Raw genomic sequence first — 22,379 nt, 5'->3', positions numbered from 1 at the left:
ACCACTGTGGCAAGAACGGTAATAAAATGTGGGAAAACTCATTTAACAAATATCTCAGCAACAGAAATTTTGGGCTCAGTTGTGATCATAAGATGCGGTCTACCTCTACTTGTGAATGATCCAAATGCTCATCTTGTGTGGGTTTGAGCTTTGTAGAGACTGATGGTGATAGAGAAGATGCAACCTAGAGTTTTTACTGAAGGCACAAATGACCAGGCTCCCAAATTATCCTACTTCAGGCAGATTATGTAAAGACCTAACTCTCTGGAGAACGCTCTAATGTTGGGAAAGGTGGAAGGAAAGACAAGAAAAAGACAACCAGCAGCAAAATGGATAGATTCAGTAATAGCAGCAATGTGTGCACCACTGGGAATTTGAAAGATAGGGACTGATAATTATGGAGAAAATCTAACTATATGGTTGCTAAAACTCAACAATAATTTTATGGCATGTGATCAATCAATCATGGACAGAAAGATCCCAGATTCTCTCTTAGGTATCACTTTTTGACTCATTATTGAAATGCGTATTTTACATCTCTGTGTATACTGGTAATGCTTGACTTACAACCATTCATTTGATTAGGGTTATAACAGCACTAGAAAAAATGACTTATGGTTTTCACATTTACAAGAATTGCAGCATGTGCATGGTAACATGATAAAAATTCAGGCATTATTTATGACAGCTGCACTGTCCTGAAGTCATGTGATTTGCATTTATAATCTTCCCAACTGGCTTTCCAGTTGGGAAGCCAAGTCAATGGGAGCAGCCAAATTTACTTAACAACTGCAGTGATTTGCTTCACAACAGTGGAAATAAAGGTCATAAAATGGGTCAAAACTCACTTAACAACTGCAATGGATATTTTGGCCACAATTGTGGTCATAAATTGAGAACTACTTATATGTGACTTTTATTAGTTCAGAATCTTCAGGTATATGAAGTGTACTCTATCATAAACTCATAAACTTATTTGAAAGTACCACAGTGAATATACTGCAGCACAGTATTTTCAAATATTCATCTGTATCAAGTTTAAACAGTGACGTGCGATGAGGTTTACGGTTGGTGAGGTAAGAGCGCGGCGGCAGCGATAAACAGCCGTCAGACACAGCGGCGGGGATGGAGGAGGCGGGGAGTGAGGTGGCAGCCGGCGAATAAAGGGGGGAGGAGGAGGAAAGGGAGAGGGGAGCAGGACGGGGCTCCTGGTGGGGGGGAGAGGAGAAAGGGAAAGGGGGCACAGCAGGCAAAGGAAAGCGCCAGCCCGCCAGCAGAGGCTGGTAAAAGACCCACCTCTGCTGGTGAGCTGCCCCTCTCTTCTCAAACAAGGCTGTCCTCCCTGCCTCTCCCCCTTCCCTCTCTTCTCAAACAAACTCTCTCTCAAATTGAGAGTTTGAGTGAAGTGAAGAAACAAACATATGCACACACACACAAATTACTAACAATAAAAAATTACTTACAAATTAAAATAATTTTGAATTCCTCCCTTCCCTCCGTCCGACCCACATACCTTTTCCAGCTGTGTCACAGAGGATTTCAACTCTCCTCTTGTCTGCCACGATGAAAATGTGAAAATGTAAAAAGAAAAAGGCAAGAGCTGCTCTAGCCAGACTGGGATAGTTGCTGCTAGAGTCACCATGTGGATGACTCTGCTTAACTGTTTAAAAAAAAGCCTCTAAAAAAAGTGCCCTCTGCAGGAGGAGGCGAGAGAACCACGTGCTTCCTTTGCATAAGGAATTTTTCCGCCTTTTAACCCTTGCTTAACTCTGCTCAAGTGATCATAAAGATAGATTAAAGGAGGCGTGGCACGACATAACCGCGGTAGACTAAAGCGCGCTGACAACACTGCGGCGCTAAAACCGCGATGTCAAAAGCGCACCCACAACAGCGCGCCCACAACAGCGCGCCGACAGAAGCGCGATTTAACTTAAGGTAAGGTTTAGGGTTAGGTTTAGGGTTAGGTTTAGGGTAGGTTTAGCGTTAGGTTTAGCGTTAAGTTTAGGGTTATTTTTAGGGTTATGTTACAGCGCGCTTCTGTCAGCACGCTGTTGTCGGCGCGCTGTTGTCGCGCGGTTTTGACTGTGCGGTTTTGTCACTGCGCTTTAGTCACACGGGCTTTAGTCTACCGCAGTTTTGTGGTGGAACCTAAAGGAGGCACGTGGTTCTCTCGCCTCCTCCTGCAGTTAAACACTAAGCAGAGTCATCCACTGTGACTCTGGCAGCAACTACCTCAGCCTTTTTCCTTTTAATTTTTCTTTTCTTTTCAGGATGACAGTGGTGAGGCCCTGCCTCCCCTGCCTGCACGTACCTGAGTTTAAATACTGACCATAATAGCTTTCAGGTAGAAAGCTCATATTCAGAGTTTGGTAGCATATCTCAAGGAAAATTCATCATTTCAGTTTCTATCTTTTTCTGGAGAATTGCATTCTCTTGGCATGTATACTATAGAACCATTTCTCCTCTACTTTGCTGTCTTTGATTCTTCCAAAGGGCCACTAGTTACCCCTTCCACTAATTATTTTTCAGATTTAAAACAACCTACAAGTTGTTGTGTTTCTTGTTTTTTTTAATAGCTTCTGAGGCAGACAGAAAAAAAATGGAGGCAGTGGGAATTCACTTATAAGTTTAAAATTCAAAGACATCTTTGCACACCTGTGAAATTCCATGAACATGGCAAGGCAACTGCACAATAAGAAAAATTTTATAGATAGTATCCTTTAATTACCTGCATATTTAATAAACAATATTGTTATTTTTTTAATCTGCTCTTGACATGTAAATTCCATTAGGACATCATAAAAACATAATTTATCTGGCAATACCAACAGAACAAGAATAGTGCATCGCACATGCACAAATTGTGGCCAAACTGCCAACTCTTGAAATAGCAAAATGTTCCCACTCAAACTGTTGCATAGTGTAAAAGGTAAAAGTTCCCCTCGCACATATGTGCTAATTGTTCCCGACTCTAGGGAGCGGTGCTCATCTCCGTTTCAAAGCCAAAGAGCCAGCATGGTCCGAAGATGTCTCTGTGGTCATGTGGCCGGCATGACTAAATGCTGAAGGTGCATGGAATGCTGTTACTTTCCCACCAAAGGTGGTTCCTATTTTTCTACTTGCATTTTTTACGTGCTTTCGAACTGCTAGGTTGGCAGAAGCTGGGACACATAACGGGAGCTCACCCTTGAATTCGCCTCAGGTCTTCTGCTGCTTCCTTCACCTCCTGGAAAACCTATGGTCGTGATTCTTGATCACTTTGGTGAAGGCAACTGGATGTATGTCAGTCTAACCCAATCTACAGCTGGGTATATACTTCTCATTGTGGACGACAAAAAACATTATTTTAATTTACTGGAGGGTGTTGTGTGAACAAAGCCTTTGCCAAACCTGGTTTATGGCTTTTGTGTGGAAACCCAGCCACTGTGGCTTGTTCAACGAACTGAAGTTAAATCAATAATCCCCCTTCCCCCGTGCATCTGGTCTGCATGCAATCTCGCGTGAAATTTGTTTATGCGCGTTCTCTGCCTCTCCCCCCCACCCCAACCCCCACGAGGGTCTGTGCGCCCCTTCCCTCTCCGCTCGTCTCCCTTTCACGATCTGGTGCGTTTCTGGGTCAGTGCGCCGAATCTACGCCGCTCCGCCTGCTCTCCCCGCCCCCGGCCAGCCGTCTTGGGCACCATTTCCCCCCCTTTATATCAGGCAGGGAAACAGGCAAGGCGGCAGCCCATGCTGCCTCTGGTCTCTCTCCCGGTCTCCTCAGATGCCCTCTGCCGCCGCCGCCGCTTTATTATTACAGTATGTGGCCGTGCTCCTCCGTCTCTTTCCCCTTCTCCCCGCACCCCTCCAGTTCAGGTTTGGCGCCGAGCCGTGGCTGTGCAGCTCTTTGGCCGGGCTTGATGCTTGGCAGACCTCCGGCCAGCTCTGCTTTTTATTATTTGTCTGGAAAGCAGCGGTGGCAGCGGCGAAGGGCGTAGGGGCTTGGGGAGCTAGAGGGCTGATCGACAGCGACGTTCACCAATGGGTGTTCTCTTTTTGACCCAGCCTTGGACTCGGGTAGAGAGGTAGTTCTGGGCCTCTGACACAATAATTAGAAGGGATGGGGGGGAAGCGACCTAGGCTCGAGATCTCCCCCTTTCTTCCAACCTTGCCCTGCGCATTCCCTGGTCCGTGCCTAGCGATTGGTCGGGTGGCTCTAGGGCTGCTAGACAGGAGGAGGAGAAGGAAAGGAGGGGAGGGGAGGCTATATAGATTATTGCAGACTAAGCAGTCTGGCTCTGCAGCAGCAGCGAAAGGAAGGGGGAGGGTGTGTAGAAGGGCGCGCGCTCTAGAGAGCAAGGGAGAGCTTGGCGCTGGGCCAGCTACCATCAGAATTAGCTCATTGTTCAATATAACCAGCATAGACAACCAAAGCCTGAAACAGAGCGAGATTTTCCCCTCTTGCTGCTGCCCCCACCCCGTTTCTCCCCTCCCCCGTTTTCCAAGGCTGCACTCAGAAAAAGGTGCAGTCATTCCTTCCCACACCCCTTACCCAGCCTTCTCTCTTCCCCCTTCTATAAATTCTTTTCTATAGCATGCTGCCCCTTTTAAACTCACATTTGTATTTCAGATCATGTAGAAAGGAGAGAAAGTGAGAAGGGGAATTTGTCGTAAGTATATGCATTTTATCCCCAATGCAGAATCTTTTGAAAAGATTTCTTCCCTGTTCCCCCCCTCCTCCCTTTCTTTGTCTGGTTTCCTTTCCTTTCTGGAATATCCTTTCTACCATTTCTCCTCTACTTTATTGGGACTCTAGTGGAGCCGTTGGGATTTCCCCTTTTTTATTCTTTGCTTGCTTCGTGGTTCCATAGAAGGCTATATAAAGAAGGGGAAAGTACAACATATGTAGATTTTAACTCTTTGCCTTTCCATGCAAAGGGAGGATTTAGAAGCTTGGATAGTAATGGTTGCCTTAGGTGTATTTTTAGAAACAGGCAATTCTTCCTGCAACAGCTTTCTATAAATTTGAATGTGCAGCAGTAAAGTCTGGAATTACTTCTTTTTTTCCAATTATGCATTTTTAGTGCAGATTCCATGAATTATGATCAGAATAAATATGATTTTTAATGAAAACACATTTGGTGTAGAATTTTCTCTCCCATTTCTTCTAATAAAACCCACTAACCTTATGTTCATTTGTTCAAGCCCGTTTAGGTTTTTGTTTAATAAAAACTGGATATGATAAAAAAGAAGTTTCAGAATGCATGTTACTTTTTTAAAGGAAAATCACTTTGAGGTCAATGTAACCGTATTCTGCAAATTGTAAATCAGCTAATTATTTTGCAGCAAATTTAATGAATTCTGAGGCAAAAATTTTTGTTGAAGTTCATAGACTTCTCAGAGAAAAGGTGTAAGCATGTATTTAGGGCTTGAGGTAGGTTATGTAATGCAGTGCCATTTCCAAAAATATCCCCTCTCTAGGCTATTACGTTTTGAAAGTGGCTGTAATCCTGCAATCTTCAATGAGGGGGAAGACAGCTGGTAGTATGTCTGAGAACAATGGAGAAACTATGCAGTTGACACAGAAAACACTATTTTTGCCTTCTCTGTTTTTTTCAAGTAGATGTCATCTAAATCCATGCTGTACTTCAAAGAAATGTGGGTCTAATATGCTAATTATAACACATTTATTTTGGGTTGGAGGGGTTATTTTTGCAGATCTAGATAGCCTGAACTCCTTTGTGCTATGTTTAAACCTGTGGAATATCCAGTATACAGTTCATACTAAGGGATCAGGATGGAGAAAGCATATGTGAGCAAAGAATTTTACAAGGTTTTTTTCCCCTCTTAACTATTAGGCTATTTGTTTTCTTAAGTCATTGGGCAAGTTGCCTCCTATTTGGTGGCATGAGTTGAGTTTTTTCTTCTTTCAATCTTTTGCAGAGAATTTTCATTTTGCTGACAGTGAATTTCTGAGTCTTAAAAGAGTGCAAGATGGTAAGTTTTAATTTAAAAAATAAATTGGCATATTATTTTAACACATCTTAATAGACATATTTAAAATGCATGTATTGTGGTTTTGGGGATTTACCATACAATGAATAATGCACTTGAAAAGACCTTGTGAATAGATTTTTCATTTTTAGGATTGGAAACTTGCAGTCTACCTTCCTAAAATTAGGGGTCTTCGCAGAAGAGGATTTTTTTCAATATATCATACACATTAAAACATGCAACAGAGTTATTTTTTTTTAAAAAAACCTAAATTACAGTACTTTTTAAAAACAATCATAGTTGACAACAGAAATATCTGATATATAATGATTTTGCTAAGAACAATTTGCTTTATCTTTTGAAAAGAATTTTTATCTTTTGACAAGAAATATTTGACATACTTTTGTAAAAAAAATGATTTTTAATTTCCAAAGTAGACTAAATTATCTGCATGGTGTATTAATGTTTGTATGAAAATATACCATTTATAATGTGCTTTCCCTTCCTGCAATACAATACTACTAAGATTATTCTTTTTTATATTTTTTCATATTAAATAGGTACCCATAAGTAACTTTTATGGCAATCTCTGATGCCAGGATTCTGATTATTATGTAATAATAATAAAATCAAAACAAGGTGGCCCAAGAATTAGTATCATGTGCACTAATCAATGTAAATGAATGAAATATCAGTAATATAAATTATCTAATGGTATAGATAGTCCGCTTTCCCACTTTCCTTGTAAAAATAGCAATGTAAGGGAATACCTATTATAAAATTTGGTAAGCCATTTTGGAAAAAGTTGGCAGTGCTAAGCCAATCTTTTTGCTGAACTAATTGTTTAGTGATAATGTTATTGACATCAGAAGAAGACACTATTGTATAGATCACCATTAAATTAACTTACTTTTGCCATGAGCTCAATAGAGTAAATCTGTGTATTGCATTTGTATTGTCATAAAACTTTATACAAGATAGAGGCAAAAAGCATTTTTATGTGAAGTAGAAATGACATTGCAATTATATGCATACTTCACTTTTGTCATATTTGAAACACTTGTTTTCTTAACAAATAGTAACTAGACTGGTTTGTGCTAAAATGTAATAAAACTAAGAAAATACAGTAGGTGTTTTTTTTTCCAGGTCCAACTTTCCAGAAAATGTAACAAAGAGTACTTTTCAAGAATTTGTATATGCTCTTTCCGTTTTGGGGAGGTTTTTTCCTTATCATTTAATACATTTTTTTCAATAGAAAACTGAAAGTCAAACTTGCCTGTGAATATTAAGTTATCTCTAAGTTTGTCTGCCAATGGGTGTCAGCACCTCTGGCAGCTGGAATTCTAATTCACACTGCCTTTCAATGCTTCTCCTCCCACTCCCTAAAAAAAAATCCACTTTTTTATTTTTTGGGAAGTAATGAAGCTGCAGGAGGAACAGTTTAAGAAAAACTTAAATTGCAGAAACAGAACTCCACTGGGTGACATTGGATATATTTTATGGTTATTTTAAAATTCTTTCAGTTTACATTTTTTGGATTTATGGTACCCCATTAGACAAGATTCTTAGTTTAGTGAAAGCAAAATGGCTACTCAGAATTAAAATTGGGATGACAAAATCTCAACTATCCCACTAGGAGTTAATAAATGTCAGTTGAACATGCATGTAATAAAACTAACCACAGCTATGTATCTGTCCTGACATTGCTGCATATTAGCTAATCCCATACAATTTTCAAGAATTTGTTTTTGTAGAACAGTTTTTCTTTAAAAGAAATGTTCATATCCTAAAAAGAGTTATTTAGAACTAGAACATACCTATTGCATTAGAATTATTTATAGGTAAGATAATACTATAGTGCAATACCCTTCTCATAGAAATAAGCTCTGTTGAGTTCAGTGGCTTATAGATTGTAACATAGAATCTCAGGGTTCCAATTTAATTCTACATCATAAAAATTGCATTTATAAAATTGCCTAATTCATTAAACCTGACATCTTATTCACATTTTTTAAATTATATATCAAGTTCAAGTTTCTTCTTATTTTGATCATCAATCAGCAAATTTATTCTCTATCTGTACAAAAACTTCATGCAAATGTTTAGTTGCCTCCAAAGGACCGAGGAACACTAGAATTCATGAGGATCTCTTCATATATTAGACCATATTTCACCTAATAGACATTTCTTAAAATCTGGATAAATTCAGAAACATCTCCAAGATACTGTGAGAGCCATATTATTGTTCTTATTTGTTACAGTTGTTAGATTTTTTTAAATCCTATTTATTTATTTATTTATTACATTACATTACATTACATTACATTACATTACATTACATTACATTACATTACATACAGCCACCCGTCTTGTACCAAACGTTGGGCAACTCACAAACAAACAATAAAATAGCATGTATTTACAATAAAAATATTAAAACCAAAAGGCTTGGTATAGCTAAACTTTCCCATGCAGCCCACAAATTCATCTCAACAATCTCAACCTATCCCAGTGCTTGGGAGATAAAACCAGCTTTCAGTGCTTTTCAAAAAGTTAAAAGTGGTGAGAAAGCTGCTATGGGGAAGGCATACTTCCTGTGGCCCAAAAGACTTAAGGAAGAGGACTGGGTGTGTGCCCACCCTATTCAATTTAGTAGCATGGGCATGTGTCCTTAGGGAAGGCAGCACCACAAATTACTTGGTCCTGTGCCATATGAAGCTTTAAAGTTAATACCTAGCACTTTGAACTGCACCCAGAAGGAAACTGGGAGACGGGACAGCTTGCGCAACAGGATTGTAAGATGGATGAACCTAGAGGTACCTATCACTTCATGCTGCAATATTTTGATCCAGTTGTTACTTTCGGATGGTCTTCAAAGTCAGCCCCATATAGAACATATTACAGCAATCTAGATAGGACATGACCAAGGCTTGAGTTACCATAAGCAAGGAATCCGAGTCCAGAACAGGACACAGTTGGAGCAAAAGGTGACTGTACAAAGGCCTGCCTAGCTACACCTGCCACCTGCTTAGGAGTCATGAGTCTAGGTGGATCCACAAATTGCAGACCAGCTTAGTCTAGGGTAGTGCAACCCAGTTTACAGTCAAAAATTAACATATTACCTAAGTGGGGGAGGCCAAAGATTCAGAGCTACTCTGTCTTGCTGGTGTTGAGTTGAAGCCAGTTTCTGCCCTTTCTGCCTATTCTCCAGGCACTTGTCCAGCACTCCGACAGTATCACCTACCTGTCAAGGAGTAATATATAGCTTGGTATCATCAGCATATTGAGCTTGGCCAGAAATTTCATGTAGTTGTTAAAAAGAAAGACAAAAGATTGAAGCTCTGAAACCCCTGCAAAAAGTGCCTCTCGCTCCCAACGCTTGAAGCTGGTCCTAAAGGATAAAATTGTAAATGGTATTGAGAGCCACTGTGAAGGCCAGGAAGGCCAGAATAGTTGCATTATATCCTCCCTGGGCTCCAAAGGTCATCTACATGTCCAATGCCGTTTCAGTGCTATGATCTGCCCTGCATCCAGGCAAAAAAGTGCAGTTAATTGGTTTCATCCAGGTCCCTTTGTAGCTGAGCACCAACTACCAATGTTCACAACCTTCCCTATAAAGAAAAGGTTGGAGATTAGATGAAAAATTTCTAACCCTATTGGATCTAAGGATGGCATATTGTGAAAGAAGTACACTACTGCCTTCTTCAAGGCAGGCAGTACCATCCTCTCCAAAAAAAAAAGAAACAATATGGACCAAGCCATCTACCACCTTCCAGGAGGCCTTAACTAACCAGAAGGGACATGGGTCCAGAACACCGGTTGCTGAGCTCACAGTCAGGAGGAGCCTGCAGCCTTCTGGATCAAAAGGTTCAAACTCCACCCAAATAACATTGCTTAGACTTATTTATAAAAACCAGAAATTATTATATACATAACTCAAGGCAGCGAATATACCTAAGACTACTGCCTCCTATTTTCTGCACAGCAACAATCATATAAGATGGGTTCGGCTGAGAGACAGCGATTGGCCCAAATTCACATATCCAGCTTTCATTCCTAATGGAGGGATAGTCTCTTGGTTCCTAGGTCAGCGTATTGTATTATATAGTTCAATTAAAAGAAAATACAGGAAGTTCTAATATGTAGGTGGAAATGTTGGTATGAAAAATGGTAAAAGAGTCCCTGCGGATTTTGTTCTGTTAGTCATTGCCGACTCGAGGTCATGCTCATCTCTATCAAGGTCATTGAGCTAGCGCTGTCTGAAGACACCGTCATGATGACATGGAGCGCTGTTACCTTCCCACTGAAGTGGTACCTATTTATCTACTTGCATTTGCATGCTTTTGAATTGCTAGGTTGGCAGAAGCTGGGGTAAGAATGGAAGCTCATCCCATCATGCAGCAATTGGCTCTCAAACCCCGGCTGTTGGCTTTTCAAGCTGACAAACCCAGCGTCTTAATTGCTGAGCCATACCGCTGCCCAAGCGTTGGCATAAATTCACTGTTTCCTTGCCGTTCTTGGTTCTGTCTGGTAGAGATATTAATGCAAAAATGTACTTTGATTTTTTGACATGGTTTTATTTTGCATTTATCTGAAAGAGACACAACAATTTCAACAAGCATCCAAAGCAAAGTAGTACACAATTCATGCATTTCATCTTGTGTTCTTGGACAGAAACACAAGACTTTGATATATAAAATACATTTCTTAAACAATCTTCATTAAGTACTATAGCAATAATGCTTTGCTTTCAGGTTTCAGTATTTTTTTTCCCCTCAGAAATTAAAGATTATGCTTTAAAATACTAGGCCCTCCAATCTCATATAAACTATAGATACATTTGTGCAACTATGTATCCTAGGCTTTAACTTATGACACCTGAGTTTGTGTTGTATTCCAGTTCTTAGCTTGCAGCTTTGACGCTTTTTTCCAATTATGCAGCTGTGGATTGCCTGTGATTTGACTTTCATCCCTGGCTATTATTCTTTGGTGTTGGTATTTTTTTGGTTTAATATTCTTCAATTACGTTTTTATCTCCAAACCCTGATTGCCAGTAAAGCTACATATACTGCTAGGTTTAGTGACTGGTTTTAATAAAACCTGATCAGTCTTGGTTCTCAATAGGCCTGACCCATTGGAAATTGTCCATCACACAATACCACATTAACATGAAGTATTTGGAAAAATTCATTCAACAAACAAAAATGCAAAAAATATTTGAGATTGAGAGGAAAATGTACACTGGTTTTATTACTTGGAATTTTTCCAGTCTGATAATACGGATATTTAGTGACTTCAAATATTGGATGCAAAGAACCAAGAAAAACAGTATAGTAGAAGAATGTAAGAGAAAATGCAGAGCAAGAGAAGAGGAACCAATGGAAATGAAACAAGCATTCATCATGGAGACATTTTGCAATGGCATTCACTCTTTTGGTCCAAAAATGATTAGCCACTTGCTGCTGAGCATTGATTGCTACTACAAAGTAGACAGAATTGAGCCAAAAAGTACAATGGCCTAATTCTACTAAGGAAAGCTACTATCAGAAAGCATACTTGTCCTTAAAAGTTTACCATCAGCTCATAGGTAAATACAGACACACAGAAGTTGTAGATAATTTTGTTTGCCTTGTCCAAGTTAATTCTTCAGTTGATTAAATCGTGACCCGTCAAAAGCACGGTCCACAAAAGCGCGCTCGACGAAAGCGCGCATTTGACGTCATCACAGCGCGACGAAAAAAATTAAAAATTGAAATAAAAATAAATTAAAGCAAGCCGATTCACATAAAGGTAATTTCCATCAAGTGAAGTCAGTATAGCATAGTGTCATGGCAGCCTACATCTATAAGTCTAAAGTTCTTTTATTAACAAAGATGTGTATTATTACTCTTTGTAATTAGTTTCCCCAAACTGGCAAAGCTCATCTTTATTATCTAGCTGGGTGACAGTGAAGAAAAGTCAATGAAGTTCTAGTTCTGGATTCTTCTGAATGACTATAGAAATAGAATTAGGCCCCTCTAGTAGTTGACATAAATCATAGGACTGAAAGATTAATTGGAATATTTCTGATATATTGCCATATCTGTGTGTATGTCAAATAAATTTCCTAGTTGCATTTGAAAGCAATATTAAATTAGAGCATGAAATACATTTCATTAAACAAAACAAAAAATGAATATTCAGGAGCATACTATACAGAGGGATATAAGTTATGACACTGGTTATAGATGAATATGACTGGAAGGTCAATCCATTATGGCAGTATTGTGAGCTAATTCTTGGGTAACTTGAAGATGTTTGAAGCACATAGAGCTACAGGATGTGTTGTAATTTACCCAGAATATTAATCAAACAACTATAATGTAATGGACTAAAGCAGTGTTTTTCAACCACTGTGCCGCGGCACACTAGTGTGCCGTGACATAGTGTAAGGTGTGCCGTGGGAAAAACACTTTATATATAGTCAATATAGGCACAGAGTTAAATTTTTTTAACATTTTCTAATGGTGGTGTGCCTCGTGATTTTTTTTCATGAAAAAAGTGTGCCTTTGCACAAAAAAGGTTGAAAAACACTGGACTAAAGGACTTCAGGATTCATTTGAAATCTCCATCCTGTAAACATTGGAAGGACAATTCCATTTTCCCACTACATTTCTCTTTAACCTTTTACTATGTTAATTTTCTCCTTATGACTTTTTGATATAAAAAACAGATCAGCTTTTCTTGCCCTGCCCAAACATAATCAGTGGGGAAGCCAACAGGGAAAGTTACAAGTCTCCTCTGCTTCCTTATGTTTATGTGGCGTGTTAGCTTGTTGCCTTTAATCATACACCAAGCTAGCTTTCTAAAAGTCATTAGTAGAGTTTAAATAAATTAATATTCAATGTTACCAAAGCAAAGAATGGAAAAGGAACACAACTCTGACTTTAAATGTTTGTTGGGTTATACAAAGCATGTTGGTTAAAACAGTAATTTTTAATTATACAATATTCTTTATTGGCCAAGTATAATTGGACACAAGGAATTTGTCTCTGGTGCATAAGCTGACAGTGTACATACAAACAACAGATAACAAAGTATTATAATCATAATATAGCAATAGTAGAAGATAATAGGAAAGATGAGGAGGCTAATAGTAATGCAGCCCTATTACTAAGGTAAATATTCTTAAAGATAAGAGTGCTGTCGTAATTAGGTGTTTAGCGGTGATGTCATGAGGGGGAAAACTGTCCCCCAAATGTTTTGGATGCAATGCCCTATAGTGGCGTCCTGAGGGAGGAGTTAAAATAGTGTATATCCAAGATGTGAGATGTCTGTAGATTCATGTAATATTATCTACTTTAACTGGCAACAGCTGTCCAGGATTTAAGTCATTCTATCTCAGCTCTACTTGCGAATGACTTCTTTGAACCTGTGATACAAAGCATCAGTTTTACTGATGCTTTAATTCAAAGCCCTAGCCTGTTTATAGATTAGTGAAAAATTAGAGGAAAACAGGACCAAGTTAAACAAAAAAGCATTGGTATTTGCATGAGAAGTGTGAGTCAAACACTTAGTGCCTAAGACATATCTTTTAGGGCAGTGTTTCTCAACCTTGGCCACTTGAAGATGTCTGGACTTCAACTCCAGACATCTTCAAGTGGCCAAGGTTGAGAAACACTGTTTTAGGGCTAGACGCTTACAGATGTTATCTTTGTGCTTTTAATGATCAATTATCCAAAGACAAATCATGACAACTGCTTGTTTTATGTCATTATTTATAGGTTTATCATCCAAGGCTCACAGTCAGCCTGAAACATATTCCAATGAGCCATGGACATGGAGGATTTATTAAGGTATTTATAATGTTTATATATTACTTAAATCTTTCATTAAGTAAAAAGGCCTTAAAGTGTAGTATTAGTTGGGATTATTTTATGATTTCTAGAGAATGAATGCTGAAAGTGTCTGTGCATGTAAGCATGTACATGGACAACTACACATATAAAAAATTCAAAAACATTTTTGAAAACTTTGCATATTTGTATGTTACCATTAAAATTGGTCTCAAGTAATTTATCTATAACCAATTTAAATCTTAGTAATACTAAAACATAGGTTTGCGGTTGTAATATAGATGAATAGTAATTAATAGTCTTCTGGGTAACTTTAAATGTATTATGTGAAGAGACAAGTATCGTCTACCAAATGTCATCCAGTGGCAATATTTACAAATAGAATAATATTATTTGGACAAGCAGCATTTTCAGCTCCTGAAACACTGAGATAATAGAACAACTTGTTAAACCCATTAAAACTAAAAAAAATGCATTGTTAGTTTCTATTGATATTTGTTATCAATAAATCACTCTATATTGCCTTAAAAAAGGGAGAATATTTTAACTTCCATAGAAAAAGTGTCAATAAATCTCAAATCTTGACTTAAACAACAGCAAATAATATTTAGCATTTTTTGGACTCCATTACATTGGTATAGAAAAGGACTATGAAAACCAGCATTTTGTTTGAGATGTAAAGGAATGATGTTTATTTAAAAATACACATTCATACCATGTCTTACACTTCCTAAGCTTTGAGAGATTTTGAGATTACATAAGCATAACTGCAAAAAGATACAATTTTTTGTGAGCTATATAACTAGTACTTCAGATTTGACAATTGGACAATGTAAGTGAATTCTATGCCAAAATGTTAGTGTTGCATTTTGGAAAGATAAATGTATGGGCCTCAGTGGATGAGGACTGATTGCCCTTCTGACCTATGAGCAGATTATAGATGTAGACTTTGCATGGACAAATATAATGAAATATGGGACTCCAATACAAAATGCAATAGGTTAAAAAGTGCCATGATAGTTATATAAGAATGTGTGTGTCTGTGTGTAGATGATAGATAGATAGATGGATGGATGGATGGATGGATGGATGGATGGATAGATAGAGATAGATATATATTCTTAAATAATAATTAAATTAGAAAACTATATATACAATTTTAAATATTTACTATTAAAATGATTTTTTTGCTTTTTCTTTTGTTGTATCTTTTAAACTTTCTTTTAAAAGCACTTATGTGTTTCATTTTTTTTTACCATACAGGTATCTATAAACAAATCTTTAAAGCATCAGCCATTCAGTTCTCTTCAGCCAAAATCCATTAAGGATTACCATAGACAATATTTTATCTATTTTAACCTTAATCATCACCTAAAGCTACTTTATTATTCATTTCCTTTACTTTTAATAATCCTGATCATTAATCCCCATAAATAATGTCCTAAAACTGGATTTCTTCTTTTTTTTTCTTTGTCTCTTCTCACAAAATTCTTCAAAACTTTAAAGAATCCTCTTTTGTAAATCCAAAATAAGAAAATTATCCAGGTCACTGTTTTGATTTGGTGAGCCATCAACTGGTTTCATCTGTATGTGCAGTGCAATGTCTCCTTTCACATTATTCCCATACTTCATGATTTTTAAACCCACTTTCAAATCAGTCTTAGGCCTATTCAGTAGTCCACGCCATCTATTTATATTGGTAGACATTTTTCAAATTAACTTCTGGGTCCATTGTTCACAAATATTCTTCAGTGCAATCAACATTAAAGTATTTTGCTCTATTTTGTATTAGAAAATCAAATGCAAGTGCTTTTCTTCAATTGTAATCTTTAGTTCCTTCCAGAACTCTGCTTTGTAGTCTCCTTGAAAGGAAAAACTGATTAATGTGGGTGATCCCGGTTCTCTCTTTGTCCAGAGAGGAATTGTGAAGAGTTGGTCCATTCACTGGCTCCTCATTCCACTATGTCATCTTCAGTTCTCCATATTCTTTGCCAGATATTCCTATATAAAGAGAAAACTTTGACTATATAAACTCTTTATATATTTCTTTTTTGTTCTCCCTTCACGTTCTACTTTTTAAATCTTTTTTTAAAGTTTCTATTCTTACCTTTTTAATTGTTCAATAAAATTATTATTAAAAAGAACATAATTATTCCATTCTTTGTCCATATTTAATAAATATTTACCGATGGCTTAATATTTTGGGAATAAAATTGCTACCAAGCATAACAAACTGGTGAAAAAGCAACTTGTTTATACTCCTAGAATCCATGCATATTTCACCTGTGAAATAAGATAGTTTTGGCTATCAGCAACCATTCAAAAGTATACAAGCACCTCTGCGGTTGTAAATGTGGTCAGCCTGCCAAGCCCCTGAATTCTGATCATATGGTTGGTGGGGTGTGTGTGTCAGCAACAGCTATAACTTTGGTGATATGACATAAGTACCCTTTCAGCCCTGCCATAAATTTGAATGGTTGCCAAATGAGTGGTAATTACTCAAGGAATACCTGTACTTAATATGGTTTATAAAGCATCAGATTACATTACATTTATTTAAGTTAGAAATTTGACATAATCTTGGGTATGTTGGCAGGCCTGATTACATGCTGGCTGCAAAAATGGCCACTGATAAAGCCATGACTCTATTGGATCCTTCCCATCATAATACAGCAAGGTTATGTCTTGGCATGATGCATCAGGAATGTAAAGGAAGAACATGGTTCCTGGATTCTGAGTATTGTGCATTGTTTTCTTGCCTTTAGTTTATAGAATATGTTTAAAAGAGCAGGAGGTGAATGAGTCATGTACTACTTTGGTTATAGTTGCAGGAAAGAGGCAACATTTCCTCTGTTTGTGAGGAGCTTCAGAGTTAATTCCTTCCATCTGTCTTGCCCAATTTATATTAGGCTTTCTATTCATGCTAATTCCTTAGTTTATTATTTTATTCAGGATTGGACTCCTTTAAGTGTCTATTTTGAAGAGGCTAAGAGGTTCACTTAAAAATCACATTGCACCCATGCTTCTGGATTAACCGAGTGGGAAAACAATACCACTTTACTGTTTCTCTCTGATTTTTCAGCTTCCTTTTCCCCTCCCTCTACTTGTGTCTATTCTTCAGGATGGGTAAATGAGGAATGCTACCATTGCAACAATTCTGTGGAATTCAGTTATACTTCCATAATTAAGGCTTAGGCTTAGGCTCCACAGGCAAATTATGTTACAGATGAGCTTAGTAATGTCAGAATTAAAGCTTTAATTCAAAGGAATGACCTATAAGTTTCGAGTATACAGTAAAGTTTCTAGGCAACACCTGCCATTTAGAGAAGATAAAGTCTCTCTTTAGCATGATTCCTGGGGTCTACATAGTTAATTTGACAACATATCATAATGCTTTTCCATTGTATTCTTCCAGATTGTCTTCAATTTCAAGTACTATAGTTTCTGAATGGTCACTTCCAAGTACTCATCTGGTATGACCCTGCTTAGTTTTTTGAAAACCAGCCAGGGACAGTTAGCTGCTACAACTTCCCTTTAGTGTACAGGGCAACAAAAAGGACTTTTGAATCTTGGGGAAACTGGACAAGCAATCTTCTCCAAATGCAGCCTTTGAATCAGAATCATAGATTGTAAGGGTTGGAAAGGATCCAGCGACACGAACAAGTATTTTATTTATATAACTGGTTACTTTATTTATATATGCAGCCTGCCAATGAAATAAGAGAAGTAATGGCAGTTAATTTCTCTTACAGCCACTGACTTTGCCTGAATGAAAAATGAATGGTCAGTCTGTTCATTTCTTGTCTCCCTCAGACTACACTCCAGGCATCGCTTCTGTTGCTGTATCTCCCAGAATCCCTCCATAAACCAATGTGTCAACTGGGATTAGGGTATGGAGAGAGACTGCTTAAGAGCAAGCTCACCAATGTCCTGGATTCCCTTCCATTATTAGCTTCTGAATTGTTCATAGGTTTACTGGAAAACTCCCCAAGTACCTACCAGAAACAATAAGGTGACTCAGGAAGATCCCTGTCGTTGGTCTAAGTCAGTCATAGTGGCAACCACCAGTCTTTTCTAGATCAGAAAGTGGTCTGACTACAGTAAAGAGCTGATAGGAATTGCATGGTTCATGCTAAAGATTAGTTGGGCTAAGTCTACAGTTCTCATGGAGGCCATAAACTCCTGAGTGCTTCTTGACCCAGCATCTAGCCCAAAGACCTGGTCAAGTAGTTCAGGGATTCTTCTGGGAAGTAGAATAGCCAATATATTAATACCATTTCTAGCTTGTCCCTCTGACCTAATCTAAGATATTCACACCCCACTTCCTCAAGAGCAGACTCCCTGGCTTCAAATACAGTGTCTTTAAAGATGAACACACATTGGCTCTGGCATTGAGGCTAATAAAGGATCAAAGTCTGTGAGAACAGATTTTGGTGAGGGTACCCAACCAGTTCTCAGTAATAGATGCCATATCTGCAGATTAGTTTACCACCAAATGGTGAATTAGAAAAAACCCTTACTGTACCCAGGGCCATTTACAAACAACAGTTTGATGTCAAGTAAGCCAAGTAATAAGGTGTAAATTAAGCTGGAACTGTGTATTGACACAGATTTGTTAATCTCCTTATCCTGTAACGGCAAATTCATATTTCCTGCCTTACCATTGCAGATCCATTCACAACTGGACTATCCTTCTGTTTTAATGTCCAAGAGCCTTACAAAGGTAGCAGGCTTACAAGTATACCAGTCTCTCCCCAGTATATAGCAGGTGTTAGTAATTTGGCAGGCCAATTACCCTGGCCTCTTTAATCAACACACCTCCTTCCAACACACCTCCTAAACAATCAAATTTCCAAGAAGAAACACAGCTAACCTCTCTCTAAAGTGTAACTCTAGATCCTACCCCTGTACCTTCTGCTGTATGGAATCAATCCTGAACTCATGCCAAACATAGTAATAAGATTCACAAACTATTTTCTTCACACTAATTGAAATGTCTTAAAGCTGCCTATTAATTAATAGTTAAATTGAGAAGGCAACCACAACAAGATCTCATTAAAAGATACAGTTGGAATAGCAAAACTGTATTCTGCAATATCAGAAATTGCAGAAACTAGACTGGACAAACCAGACAAATAATAGAATAGAGGAATTGGAAATTATCTAAACTATTCCCAGTAATAATGTCGCTGTAGCCAGTCCTTCACTTCTATCTTCTGGACCATGTCCTGTGTTTAGAAGAGGTGAAGAAAACCACCAGCTCTTTCAGGGTTTTTTTACCCCTCTGATATCTGAACTTTTTTTCATACCAACTTACAAAGCAAACTTTAGTAGATTTGTTTGAAAATAACACCACTATGCTTCATTAAGTACAAACAAGTTTATTACTGTAATTTTATTAAAAGACTTCATCAATTTAAACTGTCAGCAGACTATGTAAAATAGGACTTTATCATCAATGGTGTTTGGTCAAATTTTATACAAAGAAACTAATTGACCAAAGACGTTTGTTGAGAACAGCTCAAGTCATTCAGTTTTATGAACACCACATATTATGAAGGAACAATAAAATAATAAATGGATTTTTAAAAATCAGAACTTAGATAAAGAGGCCCTGTTTGTTTTTCATAAAGGAGGCATGTATAAATGGCCATATGGAACAGAACTGTATTTGCAGATCCTAGAATAGTCACATGGGATTTTTATCTTATGATTGTATGGCAGAATTTCAGGATTGCAGTTGTTTTTACAGCTGAATAGGAACTGCATAACTAAGTATTTTGTCATACTGCCCAAATCTTTAGTCTATCTGTGTTTCTTCCAAGTTTTAACTCTGCTTCTATATCTTCTGCCAATAAAGAAACATATATACTACAGGAACTTGCTTAATCTGAATGAGAAGAAAGTACTTCATTATGTATACCCAGAAAGTTCAAAACTTAAAAGACACATTAAAAATTAATATGAAAGCACTTCTCCATATTCTTTTGGTTAACTCTATAAACTATTTCATAGATAACATGTTCTAATTGGGATTATAAGAACATCTTTTCTGGCTTCATAATGGATCATTCTGAGCTGAGATTCTCCTGATATGCTTGAAATGGAAATCTTTTTAATGTTGGTACTAATGTTTGGATGGGAGAACGTGTTGCAGTTGATTGTGAGATATGAGTTTATATTGAGGAGGCTTTGTAGAAACACAACTAATTTATTCTTCCTCCCCCTTTTATATAGGACAATCTTCCCATCCCAAAGGAAGTTAACCGCAAAAAGAAGGAGGGAGCTCTGTTCCTGACACCAGTGAATGGCTCTGGACACCATTTCAACAAAATCTATTACCTCTCTTTTTAATCATTACTCCTCATTTGTATTAAATATGGTGTATGGGTGTTGATGAGGTCATCATGGTGTCATATATCGGGAATTGTTTATTTTGTAAATCATAAGAAGAAAAGTACGGGACTCTGAGCCTTGCTTTAGAGAATTACAGTGGAATATATGTATCATAAACCAGTTTTTAACCATTCTGACTCAAGTAAAAGCTCTCAGAATTTCACACTGTGAACCCAAGTTTACAAACACTACAGGTGGGCCTTCAGGCCTTGTTCTACCACAGCAATGTCTTCCACTAGCCAAAATCAACTGACCACATGCAACTGGTAAACTGCTGCCTCTCCATTTTCCATGATTCCTAACTGCTTCTTGCAGAGGCTGAGAGTCCCCCTTTTATTTCATTTTAGATGTAACAAGCCTAGTAGTTTATTTTCATCAATTGTCTGTATATCTCTATATTTTATCCATGTACTCTTTTGATGTATAGAAGTAGTATGAAACTCATGGTTTCCTTGTGGTAAGTGACTGAGATGCTGCCACGGGATTTGAGACACTGATGAATGGTGCTATTTTGGACTTTAAACATGCTCCTTGGCAAGGTAGCTCTGATGGAGTTATTTTTAATTTCCATGTTCTAAGAAGGTGTTGGTACTTTGTTCTCGTTCTTTAGACTGGACTGACTTGTTTCTTTGTGTCTTCAGTGTGGCTTTCTTATTCAGTGTTGTAGGGTGAGTAATTCCTAATATAGCAAGTAAGGAACTGATTCCCACCTGGGTATGCGCACAATCTTGCATTGATAGTGGGAGCAATCACAAAACTGTAATTTACTACAATTTTCGTTTCTGCCATTCTGCTTAATAATTTGGTTGAAGAACAGCAATAATTTTTTATGATTTTTAAGGGTCTTCTCTTGTCTTTTTTTTAAATACATTAGGCATATTTTTTAAATGGGGGTTTAGCATGTTTTTAATATCATCTTAAAAACGGATTAAATTAACTATTTTTAAACATGCAGAAATGGGAACTCTTAAAATGACAAGATACAGTATTTCCAGTATGTGGAATTTACAATTTTGTTCTTGCTCCCAGGAAATTAGGAAACAATTTTCAAAACAAAAGAGTGTCATCAATTCATGGAATGTTGTTGTGTTAGACACAGTCTGGGAGCCCACCTTGATTTTTTATATAACTTCTGTCTTTCGGCTCTTCCTTTTACTGGGCAGATTTGGTCCAGAACGATTTAGCTTCTGACTGTTAAATGCCAATGCATGCACTGTACTTCTTAATTTTCTCTCCCTCTTCCTCCTACCCCATTCTTGTGCACATTTTTTTCTAGTAGTTTAGATAAGTCAATTGTGCTGTATATACATGTAACAAAAAACAGTATTCAGCAGTTGTGGCATTTATGTATAATTGCAATTGTGTACTGCTGAAAATGTAGGCTTTTGTAACAGTGTGATCTTTAATAATGCACTAACACTCAATGTATTTTAGCTCTTTTAGTAGGATTTGTTCAATAAATATGCAAGCTCTAAGAGTAACCAAAATTTTGGAGTTTTTTTTTCTTAATCTATATTTATTGGTTTAAAATATTTTTGTATTCTTTCTCCACTAAATTCAAAAGCATTACAAATATAAATACCAAAAATAAAGCCATAGTAAGATTGCATCTTAAAATTAACATATTATGTGGCAGAAATTTCTAATCTCTAAGAACCTAATCAAAGGTAACTTTTTTTTTCACTGCACACACATTTCTGAAGGTGAAAATAAAAATAAAAGGAGGATGGGTGCAAGAAATTATTCCAAGAACTCAGGAGTATCACTTGTGTCAATTCGCTGTTTTTGATTTCTGGCACTAAGATTATCTGAAGATTTGTTCAGAAGGTCTACAAAGGAAAGGCCACAGCTAGCACACAATCCAAAGTTGTGCAAAGGCTCTACTAGCTGAAACTGCCACCTGCTCTTCAAGAATGAGACACGAGTCCAGGGACCCCCAGGTTGTAGATTGGTTGGTCTGGATTAGAGCCACCCCATCCAGAATTTAGGATATCGAAGTCCCAGATCTTCTATATATCCAAGTCATTTGGTCTTGCCAAGGTTCAGCTGAAGCCTGTTATCCCTCAAATCAAGGCCACCACGGACTGCAGGCACCATGTGAAGGCAGTGAAAGCATCATTTGATTCACCAGGGGTGGAGATATAAAGTTGAGTGTTATCAGCATACTGATGATAT

General features: G+C 37.5%; 1 protein-coding gene across 1 annotated transcript; it reads left to right on the top strand.

Annotated features, from left to right (window-relative positions):
* The first annotated feature begins 3,663 nt into the window (after positions 1-3,663).
* NREP (neuronal regeneration related protein) lies at positions 3,664-21,681 on the top strand. The gene is made up of 5 exons (XM_087715803.1): positions 3,664-3,798; positions 4,610-4,649; positions 5,923-5,976; positions 13,737-13,808; positions 20,046-21,681. Exons 3-5 carry the CDS (start codon positions 5,974-5,976, stop codon positions 20,160-20,162), a joined length of 192 nt encoding a protein of 63 aa, XP_087571929.1. The 5' UTR covers positions 3,664-3,798; positions 4,610-4,649; positions 5,923-5,973; the 3' UTR covers positions 20,163-21,681.
* The last annotated feature ends 698 nt before the right edge of the window (positions 21,682-22,379 follow it).

The sequence above is a fragment of the Thamnophis sirtalis genome, unplaced genomic scaffold, assembly GCF_051295495.1.
Source record: "Thamnophis sirtalis isolate CommonGarterSnake01/CBP01778 unplaced genomic scaffold, rThaSir2_p1.2 scaffold_5, whole genome shotgun sequence".
Taxonomy (NCBI): domain Eukaryota; kingdom Metazoa; phylum Chordata; class Lepidosauria; order Squamata; family Natricidae; genus Thamnophis; species Thamnophis sirtalis.
Note: the sequence above shows the minus strand (reverse complement) of the source record. Positions and strands in the feature narration are given on the sequence as shown.

Coding starts and splice junctions, on each gene's coding strand:
- NREP (XM_087715803.1), top strand. Junction 13,809..20,045: donor GACATGGAGGATTTATTAAG/GTATTTATAATG, acceptor CCTTTTATATAG/GACAATCTTCCCATCCCAAA.